This window comes from Phasianus colchicus, chromosome 1, assembly GCF_987193195.1.
Source record: "Phasianus colchicus chromosome 1, bPhaCol1.hap1.1, whole genome shotgun sequence".
Classification (NCBI taxonomy): Eukaryota; Metazoa; Chordata; class Aves; order Galliformes; family Phasianidae; genus Phasianus; species Phasianus colchicus.
Window position 1 is genome coordinate 85,207,453 of NC_143436.1, and position 25,418 is coordinate 85,232,870.

A 25,418-nucleotide genomic window follows, 5' to 3' on the forward strand; every position below is an offset into this window, starting at 1 on the left:
ACATTTTCAGAAAACCCAAGCTGGAACTAGGCTGACTTATCTGGCTAATTAGCTACTTAGATGCTAGGATTCAAACAGCCATATTTCAGGAAGCCTGGACACTCTTCAGATGCGAGGCCTGCAACATGCATGTATTAACACCCCAATTCCACACCAGCAGAAGCTGGTCAGTGCAGGTACCGAGAGCTTGACAAGTCACTTTCATCTGGGCTACTCAGAGCGTCTACAGAAATCCTACATGAAGCAGTGAGCACAAACAGTAACATAACTAAAGAATAAGCACACATTACACACTTGCAATTTGGACAGAACAGGAAGCTTGAAAGCTTACCTTTGCTACCAGTAAAAATGCATGTTTGTCTATTTCCTTTGGTTTAACTCACAGGTAAGCGTACCTACTTTTTACTTATCACAATTCTAAGGCAGCATCAAGCAATTCACCTAGAATTGGCTTAGAAATATTATTTATAAAAAAATGTTTATCTTCTTGTAAAAATATCGGTCTAATCCCTTAGCTTTTAGTGCTGTTCTACCCCCGTAGCAGAACGCAATTACCAGCTGCTACCTCTCAGTCTGAAAACATTTATAGATGAATCAGAGATAATGTCTGATAAGAGAATATGAAATGACTGTGACTTTGGGGAAGGATCCTCAGGGACCCAAAAATCCAGAAGCAAATATTACCCTGAATATCCTCATTCTACATAAAGGCAGCAAGCCTGCTCCCTCCCCCACTACTGCCTTGCACTTCATAAGGTCACTTCCATCATTGCAAGGCAAGCTGTGAAATACTGTTTGCAGATAACACTGTTACGCACCAGTGATTGCAGAGGTTTGAAAACATCTGCAGCGTGAGACAAGGAAGAGCCAGAAAACTAGAGGGGAGCAGGGGGAAAAGGGCCCAGGAAAGAAAATCCTGGTCTTTAAATTCCCACTCATAACCAACAGCTCGTGAAGCTAAATGCATGCTGCAAGCAAATTAAAGGAGTTGAACCAGTAAGAAAGAGGCTATCTGACAAATTACTAAGACTTCTGATTTTTTCCACTCAATGGAGATGAGGGAGGGTCAGGGGAAAAAAAATAAAGTATATACACAGCTCTTGGCACTGCCTGGGATTTCTGTGCCACTGGGAATAGGGAAAAAATTGCACACTGTGTGAATAATATGCAGGTCAGAGACTTAAAACAGATGCACTTCAAAATAAGTCAATAAGACCAATTCTTAGACAGAGCATTTTCCAGACACCACCTATTTAAAGATTGCACAGCAGTGTTTGCCATTATAGTAGAATTCTACGATATTTTAAAAGACCAAAGTGTTAAATTAACTTAGAGGATGTATTGAGAAATACTGTTATTTTCCTGCTCACAAGACAAAAAACTTAAACCTCTTTCTTTAGATAATTCAGGACAGATAACTCTCCAAAAGCATAAGCAACAAATTATTGGTAGCTATACATTTAACAGAACATGTGCTGTCATGATTTTGATTAAAATGTCAACAAGGCAACATAGCTACCATTCTGTATGTAAGGCTGTATATCCAGAATTTCACCTCTTGAAAAGAACAGGGCTGAAATAATTTCAACCGAACTATTTCCAACATTTTCTGCATCATATATCCCTATCTACAGGATAAGTCCAACTACAATTGTACCCATCTCACAGTAGGAGCAGTTATGCTCTCCTCTCAAATGCAGATCATGCATGTGAGGTGGTTATTAATACACACAGAAACAAAACAGCATTAAAGTTATTCAAGAAGATCAGGAATTTATGATGTCCCCATACATAGTAAAGCTTTCTACCACAAAAGACTGTTTTCCAGCATCTTATTTCTCCCTTCTTTGTATTAAGTATTTTATGCTGCTGAGCATTGTAGCCACACACAAACTCTACATACAAAAAAGTCCTTTGAGGAAACTCAGAATCTGCTGCTTCTATTTTGGGAACACATATTCTGTGCTTGAGCTAAAATTTATCTTCTGAAATTTATAATTGAGACTGTAGATATTAGCCAAGAGATTTTCATGACTCAAACTTTATCACACTAACCTAGGAAACCAAACATAAGCACCAAGATATAGGTAGAGAAGCTAGTGGTGTACAGGAAGAGACTCCCTTCCCTAGTATGCAGTGCGAAAGTTGCCTAGGACAAGGGAGCTACTTGCCAAGGCTCTGGCATTCCAGCTTTGGGTGTCAGGTGGGCCTGGAGTAAGAGAATTTGCCCCTCACCTTATTTGCCAGGACACAAGAGAGATTAACTGCATGGGTAAACCTTTGCCATGTGGGTAAGCTAATTTCATCTGCATGAAGGAATTCACCTTGTAAAAGTATAGGGCAACTGCAATAGGAAACAGACAGGAAAAAATTCTAAGCATGAAGAAGGGAACCTGTGAGAAAAGACTGATGCTGTGTGACTAGAAAATCCTGCTCTGAATAAAAGAGATTTATCCTGGGGCTGGGTGGAGAAATAAAAGCAGTGTAAGTTCAGTTCTCTTTTAAAGAGACACCTCCATTTAATATGCTCTCTCTGCTCAGCATCAGTTGCAGGGATGACAGCTGTTATTTGCTGCTATCACTTAGGCACACAGCAGCATGAAGACAACAGGACTATTTTCAGTCCATTTCATTGGATACCTTTACTACCAAAGGCTGAAAGAGGCAATACAAAGAAGACAGGAAAACTCAAAATCTCTAAACATCAGAAGGCTGAAGCTTTCTGCAACTTTACAGGATACAACTAAGATTGAGTAAACACTCTGTAAAGCTTGTTAAACATGTACAGGATTAAGCAGCAAATTGCACAAATATGCAGACTCAAAAATGATACAGCTTGATATGTATTGAGTTGAATTTGAACTCAAGAAAACAGAAGCAGTACTGGTGAGCAAAAGGAAAGCTAACTAAAATATAGATATATCGTCAGGCAAAGATCACAACTTGCAAGTGGTGAATTCAGTCGATCACTTTGAAAGCTTTCCTAGACACTCCAGTGATCTCAATCTAACAGCATCTACAAGCACCTTCAATTGCCAACTCTGAAAAGACAGATTAAGAGCTGGCCTCAAACTCAACTGCTCTGCTCCTGCTGCCAACAATGAAAGTTCTTTCTCTGTGTATGAAAGAAAATCAGCAGTGTATTCAGAAGTTGAGCTTTTCTGTCCTTCATTTGCACACATGTCACTGTCATCCAGTCCAGGTGCAAGGCACGCTCTGGCCTTACTCTCTCCCTACAACATGCAAAACCTCTCATCCCCATGAAAGCATGAGAAGTGAACATCACATTGTCAAAAAGTTTTTAATTTAAGATATTAGCAACTTTTTACCCACCAAAGGGAAAAAAAAGTATAATTAAAATTTTCACTTTAAACACCTCCAACATTTTTTTCTCCTCCCAGCATAAGACATTTTTGCTTCAACTCTGTGAAATACTGTAAAGGCTTAACAAAATCAAAAAGGTCTCCAACTTACTCTACAAGTGAAAAGGGACAAGAATAAGGCAGTCTTATGGATTCCAAACAGTGAAAAGAAATTACCTTCTTCACTATCAGAGGCACTGCTCTTCTCTTGGAGATTTTCATTCTCATTCAGATCCAAGGACTTTTCTAAAGATCTGCTTCTGACTAGCTTAACAGATTTTCTTTCTGAAGATGGAAGGGGGCTCTTTATTTGTTTCTCACTTAGAGACTCTTCCACCTAAAAAAAAGAAAGCAATAGGAAAAAAAATCATCAATAATCATAGACCACTGAAAGAAGAAAAACAATAAAAACAAAGCCAGAAATTCTACCTGCTCAGTTACCACACAGTCAAGCACTGATTTCCTCCACCTCAGCCAGCCTCCCTTACTCTATCTCAGACTTTCACTTTACCTTTGTAACAAGACTTGTTTATCAGCTTTTCTTACCAAGAGCCACCTTAAAGAGGCAGTTTACTCCCTATCACAGTTCCTTTCCCTGCATCAATGCTGGCATTTACAAACTCATTAATTTAATGCAGCAATTCACTTCTCATTGGACAGATAGGTTTTTATACTGTTTTAGAAGAGTCCAACAATCCTAAGGGGAAGCACAATGAAGCAGGCAGAGCATCCCTTTTTCACTAACATTTGGTCACCTCAGTTGAATATTTGAAAAATGTTCTTAATCTGTAGGGCTTCATCACCTTTTAACAATGCAAAAAAAAAAAAAAAAAAAGAAAAAGAAAAACAAACAATAACACTGCATAGAGTCATGTTATCTATAAAATGCTACTTCTAGAAGTAAAGCAATGGAGTATCATCTACCATCTCCAGTACAGAAGCAGAGCATGCCCCCCAGCACCAGCCACTGATACAACGATGCAGCTCCGAATCATGAACTACAGTTACTGGGCATTAAGCTTGCACACACCTTGAGAAGAAATTGCTAGTGAAACCACATATACAAGGTTTGTGCATTTCAAACTGCCACTTAAAACACTTGTTTAAGAGTTCTCATTTTCATGCTAAGCCTTCCTTTAAAGCTCCCATTGCATTCAGTGAAAGAACTGGGATCAAGAACAGTAAAGTCCCCATAGGCAGTAGCGCAGAGATGGTATTAAATGAGGTTTCCTTAACTGAGTAGCTCCAATTAATTGCAGTACCATCATCCTTAAAGATTATTCAGCAGTGACTCAAAACCAAAAGCATCCGCTGCTTGAATAATCATCATGTTCTTCCTGTACTACTTGACTTTTCTCAAAAGAAAGACTATTTACTATTTTGTGCAACAGAGAAGCATTAGCAGAAGCTGCATGGCTGGAAAACAGACAAATGCAAATTCAATCACAGTATAAGTGAGCAAAAATATTCCCCAAAGGTGTGTATATATATTGCATCAGCAAAGACAACCAATTAACAAATGCTCCTATTAAAAAGAGCTATATGCCTGAAGTTATACTGATACACAATGGAAATGAGGATAATAACCAACATTTCAATGACAATGTTCTATCAACACATGTAGAAAGGAGCTAGTAGTGGTAAAGTGTCCAGTACTGCTGAGCTTTGTACCCATGTTTTTGACCTGCTAACAGAAGGCTACATGATAGGGAAAACCTTACAGAGCCTTCTAAAGAGGAGCAGAAGGAGGAAGGTGGTTTCTATACAGAGATGACTTGCACTTAGAGAAGCAGACATTACACAATTGGTATTACACAGACCTCATTTAAGCAACCACAGACACTATTGATAATAGCTTTTTCCAAGACAGCCCAAGTGATGCCAGCCAACCCCTTCATTAGTTCAGATCTCTTTCTGAAGTGAGCTTGTGGACTTCTTTTTCTGTCAAAGCAGTAAGGAAGGAGTTAAGCCTTTTTCTCTCCAGCCTCTGGAAGGCAATTACGCTGTGCATCATCAGTGCAATGATATTTGATAAAAGCTTTCTAAGCACTGCCCTCTCCTCTTACTGCCCTTGTGCTTCTACAATATCTGCTATAATCCTAGGCTGTGGGAGAGCATTGGCATTCTTTAGAAACACCAAATGTTTAACACAAACATTATGTATTTTAGCTACACTAAAACAGTGAACACATTTATCAAGATTGCTGTTTTACATTATAATTAAATAACTTTTTTGAAGGGTGACTGCTCAAAAAAAAAAAATCCTAGAATTTAACCCTGCTCACAGATCAAATCCCTGGACATTTCTGCTTACCTACATGCCCAATTAGATTTAGCACCTGCAACTAACATCTCTGGGAGCAACACCTAGTAGGTAAACAAAACACTTTTCTACGCAGAGCCATTACTTTAAAATGACTCGTTCTTGTGCAAATAAGATTTAAACAAGATTTAATCAAGGCTCCCTGGGTAATTTTACTTACTCTAAAAAGTCAGAATTCCCACAGCATCCAGTCTTTCCAAGCCTCCCTTTCAGCTTTCCAAAAAATCTTGCTCTCAGGACTCAGGGACACCAATCTTTGTAGTAACTAAGCTTCCAAATTAACACCGGCTTTGTTCACTGGGTGTTAGTCTCTAGCCACTAACTTGCATTTCCACTGAACTATTTAAAGCCTACTTAAAGTCCAAACAAGTTTTACCAAGTAACAAAAGCCAAAAGACCTTAACGATAGTAAGGTCTGTTACAAGCATCTCCTTTCTTCCCTCTGAATTTTTTCAAAGCTGAAACAGCAACTAAGTAGCTGATCTGAGAATAGCGAAAGGCTTTGGCGCTCTGTTTGCTTTTCTTTCCCTTGGGGTATCTATTAACCAAGAGAAAATGGCCGTAACCTTTTAGGACTATAACTGCACATAGTAGCCCCAGGAACCACGCTAAATGCTGTGCACAACTCAGATATCATTACTAAAGCATTTGCCCTCTCAAATACAGAATTACACTTACAAATTCATTCAACACCACAAAAACACGCGTGTTTGTTCAGTTTTTATTAACTGAAAGGAAGGGGAAAACTCAACCTAACCAAGGGTGTTTTTGTTTTTCGTTTGTTTATTTTTAATTTCCTGCTTTCTAAATGATCTCTGCAAGTTTAATTAAGCAGAGGTAAAGTGGAAGAAAAGAGGCTTCATATATTCACAACAGAAGACTAACTGAACACCGAAGGCAGGGATACATAGCATAACTCACCCTCTAATAATCCTCATGTATAGCAGGCAAAAGAGCCTTGAGGAGATTTTTTAAATAGAAATAGCACAAGCAAAAACGCACTGGAAGTTAACACAAGTACTACTTTCATAAAGTACTTACATAAAAAGGCACAGGGTACACAGGAAAGTGGATAAAACATGACCAGTTTTGTTTCTACAGTTGGGAAGACCAAGGCCTAAACCTCAGCATTATGCAGTGAATTAGAAACTCACACCAACAATGTTATCTTATCCTGAAGTTTGCTTCCCAAATATATTCTTGAAACCTGACAGTATTCATATCCAATTTCTGATGTGAAAACCTTTTAGACTACCATGAACTCCCAATGAATTTCACAAATTACAATTCCCATGCATTTTATGTTTACAGATAGACAAGTTCAGCATATTTCTTATCAGTTATTAATAGCAAGAAAGACCGAGTCAGCACTTACACCTGACAACACGTGTCTATTGAGTGACTCTCCTTCTGTTTGAAGTGTGGATTCCCGAACTAAACCAGCTGTTTTAGGTAGTTTGTCATCCCTTTCTCCAGGTTCATCACAAATGCTGGATCTGTCCAAAGGAAGAAATAAGATATATTTGGAGCCATATATGTATCTGTAAGTAAATAAGCTTGGCTTTATAAAACTGAACAATGCAATTCACATCTCCTTTTTAAGCTTTTAATGAGCAATTTCTGCACTCACACAATAGTTATTCTGCTAGTATTAACAGCTACCAGCTAATTCCTCCCACACCTACCTCGTTAACCTCTCAAGCCATGTTTCTCACCATAACCACCTCAATAAATCCAACTTATGCATATGTTGTTAGTAAAAACAAAGCATAGGTGAGATAGAAGGCATCCACTCTGCAGAGAAACAGAGGTAGCCTTGAGTGAATTTAGAAAGAAAGTATCTGAAGAAACTTTGAGAGTTTTTTCCTGCATCCATTATTCCTGAGTTGCAAAGTACTGCATTTATTATTATTATTATTTTTTTAAAAAACACATAAAACCCAGGAAATACTTAATGGGACACTTTTTGAAGCCTGCAGTGAACTGTTTTCTCTTCCTATTACACATACTCAATAACGCAGGAATGAAAAAAGAGATGCTGGTTACATTGTTCAATTTTACAAAGTCATTTACATACATATATAAAATTAAAACTGCACTGTTAGAATTACACTGACTGTTCATAAGATAGAGGTCATATTTATTCCAAGAAATCAATAAAACTGTTCCAGAAAGATATCTATATATAGTTTTCTTCTAATTCAACCTAAGTATCATATGTAAAATAAGGTAATACCTGATACATAGGGACAACAAAGCAAGTATTTTAGTCTCCATGGAGCGAGGAAAAGCATTTGAACAGCAGATATAGCTCTATTCCATTCAGCCCTTCCAAACTGTTGAAGGGCATATAGATCCTGACCAAACACTATTAGGAGAAAAAGTTGATATTTAAGCTATCCTGCCCTCCCCCCAGGCAGATCCAGGGGCAGCAAGGTCTTCCTATTTCCCTCTGTAAGGGGCCTCAGTGGTGTTCCTCTTTTAAACAATGAACACAAGTTTTTATGCATATTCAGTTTATGCAGTTCAGTTCTCTGCATCATTTTACTCTAGGCTTAACCTTTCAGGTAAGGCTACAGCAGCTCTTTGGAAAACAGTTTCTAAAAAAAGAGAACATTACTTCCCCATGAGTATATCAATAAGCTTTATAGTCTCCACTTACCGACACTGCCCATTGTCCTCAGATGATGAGTGGAAGCTCTCCATCTCCTCGGTGTTCAGGCCCAGCTCAGAGCCATAGCTCTGGTGCACCAGCTGCCAGAATTCCTGCTTGGTCAGCCTCTGAAAGAAAGCGAGCTAGTCAAGAACTATGCTATGGAGTAAGGCACAGTAGGTAAAACAGTAAGAAGTTTGAATTACGCCACAGCCTTTAACCTTGCTTCTGACAAGGTCTGCAAGCATTCAGGTATCACATTTCAAGATTAGATTTCAGCATTTTGGGGAACTGAACTCCCATCTACTTCATGTTCCCAACCCATCACTGTTCAACCAATAATACCAGACGTTAAAAAAACTAGCATTTCAAGAAAAAAAAAGCTTGTAGTTGAATCTTCATTTGTCACCAGCGTTTTCAGAAATATCTTCAAAGCATCCCCTCCTGAGTTTTACAAGACACGGCACAAAACCAGTAGCTAGCAGACAGCCAGTCACTCACTCCCCCTTGGATCCCAGACAAGCTTTACAGATCTATGCCTGTTTCCTTGGGATGTTCAGACCACTCTACCAGCAGAGAGAAACTAGCACTTCAGTCACTGCAGACATTAGTGCTAGCTCAGCCAGCAGTCCATCTCACCAAGGTGGGGCAGCAGGTGGGACACTGCCACAAGCTCCATAGGTATAATACCTTGTCTCACAGCTGGCCGCTCTTCTCTTTCCCTATAAGCTCCGTCAATTCCACGTTCTCTCTGACCATCAGGAAAGTTAGGGAAGTGAGTGTTACAACCAACTCATATCAGCAAAGTAAGCAACTAGTTTCAAAGTCCACTTTTTCTGGCAGGAAAGGGCCAAACCAGAAAAAAAAAAAAAGGTAATGCAGTAATATTGTTTGTGTATTTAGTCAAAGAAGCCAGGCATCGCACTGGAAAATGTGCCGCAGTCACAATCCATATTGATCAAGGGAACAGAACCATGCTAATGAGGCAGTAACACAGGTCTGCTTACTATTTGCATGAAATGATCACATTAAATACTCGTGCATTATTTAAAGGGCTTTTAAGCGATCCTCTCCACCTCTTTGCTCCGCCTGCAGTGTCACACTACCTACAATTTTAGCCACCCAAAAAAGGCCGCTCCACAGGCACCAAGGTAAACGCTCACCTACACACGGTCGGTTCCTCACGCCGGGTGGCGGCCCCGCTCCATACGCTCTCCCCGCCCAGCACGCACACGGACACACACAGCCCGACACTTTCTCCTCTCAATCGCCTGCCGGCTCCTCCCCGTCGCTCCCGGGCCACCCCGGCCCGTTCCCACTTCCTGCTCGGCGGCAGGGCCCGGCCCCACAGCCGCAGGGGCTGCCCCGGGCCGGCGCCGCACGGCCCCTCTCCCTCCTCCCTCACGGGGAGGCGCGAAGCCACGGGCGGCCTCGGCTGCTCTCTGAGGGGACAGACGTCGGGCTTTCCCTCGAGCGTCCCGCTGGCACAGATCGCTCCCTTTACTTGCACCGGGGACAAAGGAAGCGTTACAACACTGAACGCGCACCTAGAGAGCACGGATCCTAACAGTTAGCACCAGCCTCCACGGCCCCGTGAGATTTCTTGCGGGGCAGCATGCACCAAACGCACAGCTGCCTCACCTTCCTTCCAGGGACGCTGTGTGCTTCAGCTTACTCTTCAAGTGTCTGAATACACCCTTAGAGCCCGCCTGTTTAAATGGCAGGCACAAGGCTGCCTTCATTCTGTTGCCCAGTACTTCCCCAGCTTTTTTTTTCCAGTCCTAAGAGACAATGGCTAAGCACCACTACACTCATCAGCACGGTCTGCCATCAGTCTGCGGGCATATCAGCCTGCCCTCGTACAGGGAACTCAGTGGTTCACAGAAAAGAAAGACTACAAGCTGTGCATTTTAGGAATCTATAAAGTTGCTTCTTATGGTTTTAAAAAGTCAATATTACTAACTTCTGTTTCTAGAGCCAGGATTCTTGCAATCTACTCAATTATTTCTAGCTCAGCTAGATACAGTAAGTCATTAAGTGTCAGCCCAGCTTAAAATCAGACTTGCTGTACTGTAATCAGAAAAGATTAGTTCGAAAGGCAAAGAGGGCATGACTTTTCTGGCTCAGATTTCTGTCTCTGAACAGAAGCAGTCTGGAGTAGCTCTGAAACTTGTAAAGCTGAAACTAAACCCAGATTACTCTGCCCACTCAAGGTGATGGTCTGTGCTATATTATTTCTCAGTTCTTTGTATTCAAAAAAAAAAAAAAAAAAGACTACAAGCAGCAGTGGTGCACGTTTTTGTCCTGGAACACAGTATCAATACTTCATGTCGCACCAGTCAAAGTGGTGGCATCAAACAGGCTGTCCTACAAAATACCATAAGCAAAGCTACTGATTTTTACCCCCATGGACAGGTGCAAAAGTAAAGACAAGATACTGCATAAATGTTTAATCCAGAGACGCCCCACACACATAAACACACTCTCAAACTAGGCAACTCTAACATGGAATGTTGCCCAATTTCTTGATTACAATGGCAAAGGGTAACAGAGAAAACTCAGTTCAGTTAAAACTGCCTGAACATGAAGGTCAAAATCGACCTGAGCCCTCTTTGATCTCTAGAACAGCCTTTTCTGAATGCAAAGGTGCAACAAGTTTTTTTCAAAACCTTGTCTTAGAATCTGGTTGATTTGCTGCCCCAGAGGATGTTTGCACAAGAATCCCAGTTCAACTGAAGTTCTGGTCCCTTCTCACACCCCCAGACTTATCTGCTTCAGCACCTGGAGACTGGTGCAAATCTCTACCAAGCAAAGCAAAGGAATAAAAGGAAAATAATTCAACTCTAAGGACAAGGACTCACAGGAATTGAGACTGAGTTAAGATCTTTTTCTATTAGAAATAAGGAACACTGTGTTTGTTTGGAATTTGAATAATCTGCTTAATTATATTTTAATTTGTTCTTTCTCTTTCAAACTGGAGGGATATTTGACATCCATGAACTTCAGGAGAATAAAGCAATAGTATAAATGGCATTGCTCTTTCGATCATTGACAATCATGACTAAAGTTGTTTCTGCCAATTTGGAAAGCCTGTTGAAAAGCAGGAATCATGGCTGATTTAATAAACTGATGCATTATTTAAAGTCTCAGTGGATGGGAAAGCTGCTATCTGTTTTATCAAGGTTGGTGTCATGTCTCTTCCAGACCTACATTAATGATTCCTTATTTTCCATGATGCTTCCCTTCCAAACAGAAGCATTTCAAAAACAATGGCATGGTAAAAAGCTAGAAGGTTCACTTTGACTACCTTTTGCAATGGGAATTAATTAAATGTGGATTTCTTTTTCCCCTCAAACAGAAGTCTTTACATGGACATTTTAAAAAGAGAAGTGCCATCTCAAGAGGAGGCTACCCACTGGTTCTAGTTCTAAAAGGAACCAAAGTTGAAGGGCATCAAGTACAGAGAAGCTATGAGCTACAGAATTGCAGCCCAGCTAAAGTGATCAGGAATCCTTACCAGACCATGAAAAAGTTAGAGGACAGCATCTTGGCCTAATTAAGCTTAGAGTAAATGGCTACATGCTATTTCATGTCTTTCTCCTACACAATGAAATTTCTAATCAAAAAGGCAGAGTTCACAGAAGGCTACTTGTTGAACTGTCTATGAACATGACACTTAAGTACAAGGCAAAACGGCCACAAGATGGAGATCTGGTAAAGAGCATGCTGACCCTTCTGAGAAGTTCTGCAGGGGGTAAAAGCTTAGGGTATACCGAGTAAAGCAGGTAAGTCACTCTTCATCAGAAGTGAGACCATGTAATACAAACTCAACAGCTAGGAAGTTCTGAAGAGGTCACAGCTAGCATCTGTTGACAGTTGTGCTAACATGATTTGAAGCACATGCAATTCCAAACCCCAGGATCAAAATCTGCAACTCTGGGATTATCTACCATCAGGTGGTGCAAACTAACACTATGACAGTTGCTTGCAGTTTCCTTCTGACAAGACATGAATAACTTTATTTCATAAAGTAATAGTACCATGTCATTGCCTAGACTGGTAGATATATTCCAGAGAATAATTAAATTATCCATAGGGTTTAAAACATTCAGCTGCTAGCAGAAGGAACATTAAAACCAGCTCCTTTTGGAAATGGTTCCAGGGAGATCATTATGTTGTCACAAGCATCACAGATTCTGACAGGATCTCTTTGACAACTACATCCCAGAAACACCAGGCTCACAGCACTGCGTACCACACCAGAGCCTCAGAGGTAAGACATACCTTTCAAATGTATACTGTCCCTGTGATGAGGGCATGTGCTCATCTACTCGGTGCCCCTCTGTAACTTGATCTAGTTTGAATAAGCAGTCAAGATTTTCATAAATAGATTAATTTTGCCTTAATTGGCACTTTCCTTGATTTTCAGCTTTTGGTTATACAAGTGCCTCTGGGCTGCCTTAACATTCATTTAACCAAAAACGTCTCTAGCAACTGCATAAGTACTGCAACATCTTTAAGCCTTTGGGTACCACTGCACTACAGAGTTTATATAGAGATATTTCAGTATTCAACTGCAAATGTTGGAATATTTAAACAATGAGAGCCATAAACAGGAAGGAGATGGTTTTCAAAAATTGCATTACTTACACTGATGTTCTGCAACAAAATTGTCAGTACATTTTTAGAAAGATTAGCTTATGTGCCCACAAATTGAAACATAAATCAACCTAACAAACAAGAGTTGCCAAAATATACTCCCATATCATTCAGCCTACTTTTGTTGCATTTATTCAAGGTCAGGGGAATTTTAATGAATGGCTGGCAGAGGTTCTACTAACTTATCTGAGAAGGTGACTTTTGGTTTTTTTTTTTTCTTAAAAGGAAAAGAAAGTTTTCACTGAAAAAGACACTTGATTTCAAGTTAGCTATAGAAGTCTTGAAGGAAATACATACGAATACCTGCTTAAGTTAGTTTAGAGAAGCATGCAACCTATCTTCAAAAATAACCAGCAAAGCTATACACAGCAGTATAAAGGTAAAAAGGATAGGAAGCTTATTTGTCATCTGAAGTACAAGGAGGCAAAGGAGACCACAAGGTTAGAATTTTGTGTCAAGATGGAGTTAATTTTTTCTTCAGGAAAGCCTTTCATCCTCTCAAGGTGCATCTCCATATATTACAAAAGAGTCTTTTGTTATTTAACCACAGGCACCAGCACTTAGAAGCTTACCTTATCCAACAACACATTCTGCCATAAGCGAAAGATACTGAGGTAGCTTCTGTCTCTTGCACTGAACGATGTGAAGAAAAACTGCAGAAAAAAAAAGTTTGAAAAGCTCACTTGTAGGTATTTAAGAAAACCACAATGCTTCCTTATACCTTAAATATACTAAGGTTTTCAGTCATTGCATGCTCCTCTCATATTTCTCACGCTGAACACTTTTTATCACTTTTAATTCTTGCTTATTAAATCTCCAGTAGTCAGAGAAGTAGTATTTCCTAACATCCAGCCTAAATCTCCCCTGGCACAGCTTGAAGCCATTCCTTCTAGTTCTATCACCAGTTACATGAGAGAAGAGGCTGACACCCAGCTCACCACAACCTCCCTTCAGGTAGTTATAGAGAGCAATAAGGTCTCCCCTGAGCCTCCTCTTCTCCAGACTGAACAATCCCAGCTCCTTCGGCCGCTCCTCATAAGGGCTGTGCTCCAGACCCCTCACCAGCTTTGTCGCCCTTCTTTGAACACGCTCCAGGGCCTCAACATCTTTCTTGCAGTGAGGGGCTCAGAACTGGACACAGTACTCAAGGTGTGGCCCCACCAGAGTTGAGTACAGGGTGACAATCACTTCTCTGGTGACTCTGGTGACGGTGGCAACACCGTTTCTGATGCAAGCTAGGATGCCATTGGCCTTCTTGGCCACCCATATACACTGCTGGCTCATGTTCAGACGAGCATCAATCAATACCCCCAGGTCCATTTCCTCTACGCAGTCTTCCAGCCATTCCTCCCCAAGCCTGTAGCATTGCCTGGGGCCCTACTGATCCGTCTGTAGGGCCTTGCTACTCCCAAGTAGACTGACACTTCCAGCCAACTTGGTGACATCCACAAACTTACTGAGGGTGCACTCGATGCCCTCATCCAGGTCATCAATAGAGATATTGAAGAGAATAGGCCCCAGCACCGACCCCTGGAGAACACCATTCACGACAGGTTGCCAGCTGGATTTAGCTCCATTCACTACCACTCTCTGGGCCCAGCCTTCCTGACAGTTCCTTATCCAGCCAAGAGTGTACCCGTCCAAGCCACGGGCTGTCAGCTTCTGCAGGAGAATACTGTGGGATACAGTGTCAAAGGCGTTGCTGAAGTCTAGGTAGACTACATCAACAGCCTTTCCCTCATCTACCAGATGATGGGTCATTAGATCATAGAAGGAGATCAGGTTGGTCAAGCAGGACTTGCCCTTCGTAAACCCATGCTGACTAGGCCTGATCCCCCAGCTGTCCCACACATGCCACATGATCTCTCTCAAGACAATCAGCTCCATAACCTTCCATGGCACTGAGGTCAGGCTAACAGGCCACATTCTCTTTACAACCCTTCTTATAGATGGGAGTCACATTGGCAAGCATCCAGTCTTCTAAGACCTCGCCAGTCAACAAAGAGTGCTGACAGATAATGGTGAGCAGCTCGACTATCACCTCTGCCAGTTCCCTCAGCACTCTTGGGTGAATCCCATCCAGCCTCATAGACTTGTGACAGTCCAGCTGGAGTAGTAGGTCTCTGACTGCATCCTCCCAAATTGCAAGGGGTTCTGTCCGCCCTCCAGCTGAGACTACCAAGTCAGACAATGGAGTACCCTGAGGATAACTGGTGTGATCTTTAAAGACAGATGTAAAGGCGGCATTCAGAACCTCTGCCTTTTCCTTATCCTCAGTGGTCACATTCCCAGCCTCATCCAGTAAAGAATGAAGATTCTCCGAGTCCTCCTCTTACCACTGATGCATTTGTAGAAGGGTTTCTTGTTCCTTTTAACCCCAGCGGCCAGACTGAATTCAAGCTGGGTTTTTGCCTTTCTGATTTTCTCTCTACACATCTTAACTTCTCTGTACTCTTTGAGTCACCCATCCCTTCTTCCACAGGAGGTAGATTCTCTTTTTCTCCTGGAGCCTCAAGAATAGCTCCCTGTTCATCCACACTGGTCTTCCCCGATGGCTCATTTAGCGGCTCAGGGGGACAGCCAGCTCCTGCACCTTTAAGACTTCCTTCTTGAAGAGTGACCAGCCATCTTGGATCCCTTTACTCTCTAAGACTGAAACCCAGGAGATTCCCCCTACAAGCCTTCTGAATAATTCAGTCCACCCTCCCAGTGTCCAAGGTAGCAGTTTTGCTGTTTCCCCTTCTGGCTCCTCCAAGGATCAAGAACTCTACCATTTCATGGTCACTCTGTCCAAGACAGCTCCTGACCTCCACATCTCCCACCAGACCTTCTGTTTGCAAACAGCGGGTCAAGTGGGGCAGCTCCTCTCGTTGGCTCTCCCGCGTGAAATCTTTTCACATGGGATGTGAAATTACAATAATTAAGATAGGATATCAAATTAATGTGTCATTTGTAGTTTCAAACTATTTAGAAGTTGGTTCAGTAGAGGAAAAAAATATCTTCCTTGATGAAAGAAGTTAATCTTTTTAGAAGAAATTGAGAGGGAGCAGCCAAATGTGGAACAACAGGAATCATAGCCCCTTCAGAGAGAATAGCTCCACAATCATCCTAGAAAATTATCTTCTGTATCCAGTCAAGAAGTCTCATTTTTGAGGCATTGCCAGAAGAGGTAACATGAAATACACATTGGACACGAGCATTCTGCATCACACTTCTCAGTTTCATCCAAATTCAAGACCCAGATAACAACTATATCCACCATATAAAATTGGGTAGTTCACATGTAGATTTCTCCATGACTCAAAGCCTATGTATCACAGTTCTTTCACTTTCAGCAATTTCTTATGGAACATTTAAATCTGATGAGAACACAAAAATAACAAATTCAAAGACATTCTGAATTAATTTCCTGTATTTTAGTTTTTAAGTAGACTTTGATAACCAGTAGGACAAGAATGCCCCTTCCAGGTTACTGCATCAGTGTTAGCAGTGGGGTCTGTAATCAAGCTAGAGTTATAGTTTGGTCTCTGTGCACATCAGCTTTCAAGTCCGCCTTCTAATTCTAGTAACGTTTAAAAACTTGACAGGAAAAGCTACTTATTCAAAACCAGAAGTGCTCAGTTCTGGAAATTATCATTTAAAAAGACAAATGTATTTAGATTCAGGTTTTCACCTTCTCTCCTTTTGTTGCTATCTGTATGGCATTTGGAATGAGCCGAGCAGTCTTTTCCTTTGTCATGAAAGTGATATCCTTCAAAGCAATAGAAATCTAAGCAGAAAGAGAATAAATAAAATTTTTAGATTTAAGTTATTTTCAATTTACAGAGTCATAGAACACGCAAGAAGAACTCAAACTTTAATCCCAAACACCAGGATGAAATACAAATAAGATTTTGAAGGCAGTTGTCTCCATTTGCTAACCTTCACAGCAAGCACTCCAAATTTGGAGCAAATTAAGTTGATTTAAGAGTGATTTCCTCTTCTTTCATATTAGGATTGGAGAAGCAAGTTGTTCTCTCTCTTCTTTCCTTTCACCCCTACAGCAGCACTCCACAATGAAGGGCAAAATATCAACTATATAAAACCATACAGGCTGTGATTTCAAAAGGATTTTTTTTTTTTTAAATATCATGTCTACAAGAAAATTTTGATCATCAAATCCATCTGATGAAATTATCATGATGAAATCTGATTTTTAAGTGAGCATTTACATATCTTCTTAAGCACGCAAACTATTTGTTGCAGGCACTGTATACATCAAAACAGACAGAATTCAAGAGATTAAGTTCTCAGCTGCATGTTTTGATACATCACCATCACCTGTAACTGGGCTACCTTCCATTTCTCTTCACTTCTTATGCTATTTCTTCAGTAGGTGCTTCCATGAAAACTTAACTCATTAAGCTAATTTCACAGAAAGAGAGCCAACATGTCACGGACATCTACTTCTGCTTATACCAATCAAAAGCTACAAACCACAATGTGAGAACTGGTATCGAAGTTTTTTTTCCAGACTGCCTATAGTTATTATATGTATATACATATGTATATATATGTGTGTGTATATATATGGCAAGGCAAATCATTAAAGAACCGTAAAAATCAGCTTTAAGATACAAGAAGAAAACAATTGCCAAATGTCTTCCTATACTGAATGACTGAGCAGGCTTATTTCTGCACATACATCTCCAAGACTACTCTCATTTTATGGTGCAACAGATTTGCATTTCCACTCAGGGATATAGGCTCAGCATGAGATGGACAGGATAAGAGTCCCTCAAACCAATCTTACATCCTGATACTACAAGAACAAAAATGGACTTCAAGTACACTAAGAAATCTTACTGTAGTCTCCCATCGGAAAATGTTGCTGTGGAAACAGAGCCAGTTTTCAGAGAGATACAAGCGTCCTTGCAGCAGGATATCCTTCTGGAGTGCACAAGCATAATCTACGTATAGAGAGAAAGAGCAAGTTTACCCACTTTTTACAGTTCAGTAAACCCTGTTAACTTAAAATGAGATAATGGTATTACAGTGCAAATCAAAATCCATTTCTTTCACTCTTTTCAACTCTGATGGCAGACTTGCATTGGGTTGCACCCAGATCATTGTTCTGGGAACACCTCAAGGTCAGAATCAATGGAAATACCTGTATAAAAGACAATATTCCATATACTGATCCCCTGTGCCTTATCCTGTATTTTCAGTGAAGTAGTAAGAATACATAGGAGAAATATTCACAAACATTAGTCAAGCATTAGAGAGCCTAAATAAAACAATACACAGACAATTTATACTATAACAGATTATACCACCAACTCCTATGTAAAAATAGTTCATATATAGTCATTCAGCAATAATTTTCCACTACAGCAATAATTTTCCACTGAACAGCTCCTATCACTAGCTAAAGCTATCTGCAGAGTAAGACATTAAAGACAGCTTGAAGCAATCCAGTTCTTTAGGCAGGGAATATTTTCATCACTTGACTGTCGTTTTTTATTATGATACTGCCTCAGGCTGAAACATCCCTACTAAGGAATATTTTTCATCTGGAATGCAATTACCCATCATCAGATACCTGCTGATCAAAACTGAGATATAAGGATTTGCTTGCACTTTTAAATCTTTGAGAGAATTTTCATGAAGAGCCTGAAGAGTCAAACACTTCCAGAAGCACTCAGTACTAAAGTGAGCGTATGGAAATAAATGTCAAAGTTCCCTTCAGTCATACAGAAAGAAAGTTAAGTCTGAAAGCTCCAACTTAGGGGTTTTGTTATGTTTCTTTCTGTACATAACAGGCATCTGTTCACACAGAACTTTACTGATTTCAACTGTAGAAGTATTAAAGTGTTTATCCCTTTTTTATTTTGAAAAACTCTTATTTTCCAAGTTATCATTTTTATTTTGTATGCATCAAAAAGATGAATAAGTTCTTGTCCAATCTGCAAGAAGTCTCTCACCATACTAACGTAATGGTAAATATGCATCTGCAAAGTTTTCACTACAATTTTAAAAATTCTCCTGAATTTTCCCTCAAATGAGTAGAAATAAAGTTTCTCACAAGATGCATGAAGCATACATACAAGCCCAAACAATTTCATGAACTTAAATTCCAAATGAATAAAATTTCAAGTGCACATTTAAAATTCAAGAAGAGTCCAAAACCAAAGTGCTGGAGAGATAGAGAAGGCAGCAAGAGTCTGAGGTTAAGGACTTCCAGAAACTAATACCAAAACGTTTCCATCTAACTTTTATGTTTGGAAGACTGGCACCTATTTAAACCTATAAGTACTGTCTAGTACTTTATGGGACCATCTTACTACTTTTTCCTCATCCACATACTAGCCAGATACCCATACTAGAAAAAATATTAAAAAAAGATACTCCTCTTTTCTTGCAGAGCTAGCACAAAATTACTCCCCTGGGAGGCTTGGGCAAGTGACAAGCAACACCATAGCCTACCTACAAAAGACAATGTCAAAGCAAAGGAAGAGGTTAGCATTTCTCCTTTTGTGTTATCAGATCCAGTAACTTATGATGCTACCTATAAACAACAATTTTCAGACAAATTAAAGTTAGTGGCACTCCTTTAAACTCCCATTTTGAAAGTCTAAACCTTTTATTGTCATAGAATTATTTCATATGATCTTTGAAAGTAGATTGCTCCAAAAGTAACGCTTCCTATTTATTTCCATGAACATTACAACAGCTACAAAGCACAACAACACTTTGATACAGCAAATTCTCAGCTACAAAACACTACTGCTCAGCACAGTCACCAGTTAGCTATGCACTTTCATTAGCTAAGAACAAGAGCCTGCATGCTGCACTCAAAAATCCGCATCAAGGAGATGGCTTGCTGTTTCACATGTTCTGTGTAGCATTGTTACTAGGAAAACATTGTCCATGTCAGTGTGGACAGATGAAAGTTGGAAGGAGCCAAATCTGTAGATTTGACTATACAGACTATACAGCGGATGTGACAAAACGGTCCAGCCAAGACTGGCAACATGCTCCACAGTCTTCAAACCGGTATGAGGCCTGATGTTACAATGTTGCAAGAGAAAGGCTGTCTTCTTTTCTGGCCTGACTCTTTAATCAGAGCCTTCAGCTTAGTCAGCACCAGCAGTTTGTCCAGTTTCCACGATATCCAGAAGGATTATCCCTCTCCTACCCTAGAAGACAGTAACATACAGTACTCATCACTTTACTCACCAGAAGCTGCATCTTAAACTTTTTCCTTCAACGGGGAATTCATATGTCACCACTCTACAAACTGTAGTTCTGACTCTGGCTTGTAGTGGGGATACCAATATCTCATACACCAGTAATGATGCAACCCAGGAACTCACTTTCAGCCTCATATTGGTTCAACAGGTCCTGACAAATTGCTTACAGTGTTCTTTCTGTTCTGGATGAACACTCATGGGATTCACCTGGTGCAAGCTTTGTGATACTGCCACCACGGTTTCTAATACATTGAAGCTGATACTCAGCTCTATACAATTTCCTGGTCACAATCTCTGATTCACATGGATGAGCTGATCCAGCACACGGACCATATTTCATGTTGCAGTCACTACTGCTGAAATGCATCACCCACTGCCTCACTGTGCCTCACATTCACTGTTTAGTCTCAAAACAAAGCCAGTACAACCACAGAATTCCTACCTTCTCTCACAGCATCTATAACAACTAATTCAAACCATAATTAATTTCCTCTTCAAAGAGATACAGAGGACTCTTCACACACTCAAAGGATAGAAGATGAGCAATTACAATGCTTCAAGAGTTACCAAGTCGGTCATTCACACTGAAAAGAACATAAAACAAATCCAGTGCTCTTAGGATTTAATTCTACCTCTGTTCTCACACTTATATTGCACAATTCAATACAAGTATATTACACTCACAGGCTAAGTCCTCACCATGATCCTGCAGAGTAACTCCTTCTTCCCAGCTTGTCAGCTAACATGCACCAGTCACACCTTCATCAGTTCATGTGGGTATTTTGTCACTCAGTAAAAAGTAGCAGTAGTAAAAGAAATCAAGAAGCTTTCACCCAATATATGGATAAACCAGATGATTCTGTATATTTTTCTTCACTTCTCAACCCAAACAACATTCTGTCTTTTTCAAAAGTAGGCAGTAGACGAAAGAACTTTGGGCCTGGCTTTCCCTACAGGTATTTGATAGTAGTTCAGAGACAGGAGAACAGAAAATTCTCAGCTACAGATTGAATACGCCATTAAAAAAAAGCCTTGGTATAGCTGCAGTCAGAAGTTATCAGCCTAACAAAAGAGCTTTTGGTGTCATTGTCTTACCTACTATGAGTCTCTCTGAATCTGGCAGATGAGAAAACTGCCTCTTGAATTCCTCACTCCTATATTTGTAAGTGGAACTTGAGAGCTGCAACAAAGAATGGCAAAAGGTTAAGCAAACAGATTTATTTTCAGCCATTAACTGTCTTCATACTAGATCTGTAACTTTATCTTAAAGACCAAATTAACATCAAAGGAGCAATAAGGAATAAGTGGTATCTAAATGTGACAACGTCTCAGCCACAATCTTCCCTTATACAATACTGTGCTCCCAGAATTTAGGATAGGATGATCCATGCTGTATGAGGCCAGACGCCGGTTATAAGGCATTACAGCTGCTTGATGTCAACCTATTCCACTCAAAAAACACAAGACAGCCTTTGCAGGGCTAAGTCTCTTCTAGCATAGACTCAGTGAAGAGAGAGCAAAACCACAACACGAGAGGTGACAGAGCAGATCAGGTCCTCACGCAGGCCACCAGTTGGACAGAAGGATACCACCTACAACACCAATTTCTAATTAGAGTGCCACTGAAGAAAGATGTTACTATAGAAGGGATTTTTGCTAGTTGCTATAACTAGACCTGTAGGAATAAAAGCCAAAGCTTCCTTCTGTATGTACAATCATCAGCACCACTATCACTTCTTGATTTCCTGACCTGGGCTACTTCACCATGCATTTTAAAATAAGATCAAGATCTAGGATTCATTTAAGATGAAATTTGTGTGGTAAACTCGCAGCAGAGCACATTCATCCAGGTGGCCTTTAACTTCTCATTCTTATAAATGAATGTCCCCGCTCCCTTTCAAATGAAAAAAGCCTCCACACGTTCTCCAGAAACAACTCTGCTGTAAAAGCCCTATTTTTCACTGTACAGTAATAATGAGGTCTCATTTTTTTTCCCTAATAGACGTTTACCACTTCTTCTAAGGGCCTTACTGATGAAATGTTGCATAAGTCAGCATTTCAGTCAAATTATAGCTAAGACAGGCAGAAGTCACTCTCAAGCAATACAAGATATTTTTTTTTTTAGTTAGTTTTTTTTAATAGTCTGATTTTTAAGCTTTTCTGAAGATCTTAACAGCATACGGCTGCTATTCTTCCCCAGAGCACCTTTTTCACTCTAGAACTTGGCATATATCTTAAACTCATTTCTGTTAAATTTATTTTCTGGATGGGGGAAGAAGGGTGGCAGAAGAACCATTTTTGACCATATAGCCTTACAGTATGTTTACTAGAAGACACTCAGTTTTGGCACTCCTGCAGCACATCAGTTGGTCAGTAACCTTTAGATACATCCATGGTTGCTTTTATAGTTCAGAATGCAATTCTTACACCACAAGTATGGATGTTTAAGTGAATGAAATACATCAAGGACAGTTTCCAACACAGTTTAGCTTTAAAAAGATACTGAGTTCCTGAACATTACCTCATATTACCTCTAATAACAGAAAGTCTTTGTGTCTGACCTCAAGAGAGCACACACTTGCTGTCCACTAATATTCTGAGCACTGTAAATGAGAAAGGCAGTGAGGGAAACAGAGAAAATAGGTACTTCTCCCAGAAGGGGAGAGAAGGAAGAATGAATGCTTTCGGTGCAACCAACAGGGCTATCTTAGACATGTCCTCTAAGCTATATGCTTATACTGTTTCATTACTGCTATTTCTTCTTTTTTTTTTTTTTTACTGCTATTTCTGAAGTTACAAGTGTTTTATTATTTGAGTACATGTCATCTGTTAATGTAGATGAGCTGTGGTTTCTTGGCCTTGTCATGTCATATTATGAAGCACACGTTTTTCACTGATCATCTGAAACAGATATTCAAGGACTGCATCCCATCAAGAAGAAGTTGTTTCCAATTATTCTAAAGAAAAAAAAAATAATAAGACATGGGAAAGAATTAAAAGCTACCTTGAATTTGTGAAGTTTCTGCCTATAGTTGCAGAGATACACATTGCATAGCCACGACTGTCAGACTGATGTCTGAACCTATTCAATAACACTAACTCTGTAACACTACTTTAAATATGAGAAGAGAAAAAGAACTCATCTGCCATGAGAACAGAAGAAAATTGAAAGTCTTCCAGTCTGACATATGTAGCCATACTTTAAAGATGAACTTTCTCAGAACTGAGAAATACTGAACAGAACTGAGCTACATTGAAAATCGACCATTTCTGTGGTTACAAGACAAAAGGAATCAGAAAGAGAGAATCAAAATGTTACAGAATCACAAACACTTTTATACTGAATCAGCCAGTTCAAGAGCTACAAGAATCCAATCAAGAATCTTGAGTTTTACTTAGAAATGGAATTTCTTTAGAGCATAAAACCTGCTGCAACTTGTCTGAGAATCCCTTACTGCCACTGATGAGTGTTCTTTGTCACACGATAAGCAATAAGAAACACTCTTATTAATTGTACTTTTCTATGAAGCTCTTAGAATGTTTATGAAAAACCTGCTCCAAATCCTTATCTAATCAGCAGAAGAAAAATGAGCACATTGAAGCTTTTTAACCTTATCTTTTCCTGATTTTGTACAAAGAGTAGCTCACTTAGATTTGTAATTATTACGCACTCAGCATGTGGCTTGGTGATTAAGACATCAGTCAATGGACTCTGGAAACAAAAGGAGCATTTTTAATACAACTGGGAATACCAATTTCCTTCAAAAGAAGAAAACAGACATCTGCATTTATGTGAATATAGCATCTCTCATATCACCATTAAAATATTCATAACACAGCAGTGTTTCAGGCAGGTTGCCACCCCTCCAGGTTACAAAACTTACCATTAAATATTAAAACAAGAAAAGCTGACATTAGGCTGCACTATAGAGCTTAACAGAGGAAAACAGCCGTTTTTAATACATGTACATTTTTAAGTTTAATTATAAGTCATCAGGAAAACACTTTGCCTCAGGATAATCTTAGGCATTTCTGGACACGCTATATTTGATCACTAAGCAAAACATTAAGTCCAGTCAACAACATACTAGTATTCTTTATCTGAAGCCAAAAAGTACACCAGACATCTGTAAAACAACATAAGCAGAAAAACCTCTTCAGCATCATCCAGGAAGTTTTATAAAGGCAGTTACTTAAGAATCAGGTACTATCTGAAGACACTGAACCAAAAGATTAACATACCTTGTTTAGAAATGGACCAGAGTCCAACTATATAAAGTCAACTTCCAGAAATAAGGTCAACTTAAATAGGACTAACCTGAGTTATTTATACGATGAAAGCTTGTTAAAAACAGTGTCCTTTCACACTTAAAACATCAAAGTATGGACAATGCAAATAATTTGAGCCACTTAGCAAACCATGGAGGAAAATTAAGCTAAACCCTCTCCCAAAGGTACCACAAAAAAAGCTACCTGTCAGGAAATAGTTTGATTGCACATATTGCTAAGCATGCAAATAGTCAACCTCAGCAGAATTGTGTACATTTTTAAAGCTTACTAAAAACAGTAATAATTTTGCATTATTTGAGACACCACAAAACTACACATTACCAGACAATCTGCAGTATTTTTGACATGCAGAAGAAAATACAAAAAGCTGAGAGCACAGGTCAGATGACCTCACTAAGAGTAACACAACTTGGACATCACCTGATTTTACGAGATCCACACAAGCCTCCAATGAACTTCACAGTCCTGGAAACAGATACTGTCATGTGCTTGAGGTCATACATCCAAATAAGCCTGTGAAAAAGCTGCCTGACTTTCTCCTTTTATGTTCAGAAGCCTCACTTAAACATTAAAACATGGCCAATGAAACCAGTGCTTTTGCTCTCCAGTCCACAAGCAAGGAAATTTAATGCTGTTCACCTCTCTTAAAGACCACCTGCTGTGCTATTCCCCAAATACAGACAAACTTGGCCTATACTTTCCTATTAAGTTTCAAGGTGTGGCTGAAAATAAATGACTTTTTAATCCTACATTAGCACATTAAAAGAGCCATTAATTACCCTTGGTAAAATATTTGCATTCTTAAAGAATGTACCATTTTCCTCTTCCACTATATCTAAAATTCTACTTAATAACACGAGTTAAAGCATCCAGGAGGACAACACACAGTGGGAAAGGAG

General features: G+C 39.7%; 1 protein-coding gene across 6 annotated transcripts in view; it reads right to left on the bottom strand.

Annotated features, from left to right (window-relative positions):
- Positions 1-25,418, bottom strand: part of GRAMD1C (GRAM domain containing 1C) — a 50,616-nt gene that overhangs the window by 11,759 nt on the left and 13,439 nt on the right. For all 6 annotated transcript variants that reach the window (XM_090150704.1, XM_031613229.2, XM_031613228.2 and 3 more), the window contains exons 3-9: positions 21,325-21,409; positions 17,843-17,946; positions 16,671-16,766; positions 13,570-13,650; positions 8,348-8,466; positions 7,061-7,181; positions 3,540-3,699 (exon numbers count right to left, since the gene is read on the bottom strand). In XM_090150704.1, coding sequence (XP_090006830.1) covers positions 3,540-3,699; positions 7,061-7,181; positions 8,348-8,466; positions 13,570-13,650; positions 16,671-16,766; positions 17,843-17,946; positions 21,325-21,409 — 766 coding nt within the window. The remainder of the gene's footprint in view (positions 1-3,539; positions 3,700-7,060; positions 7,182-8,347; positions 8,467-13,569; positions 13,651-16,670; positions 16,767-17,842; positions 17,947-21,324; positions 21,410-25,418) is intronic.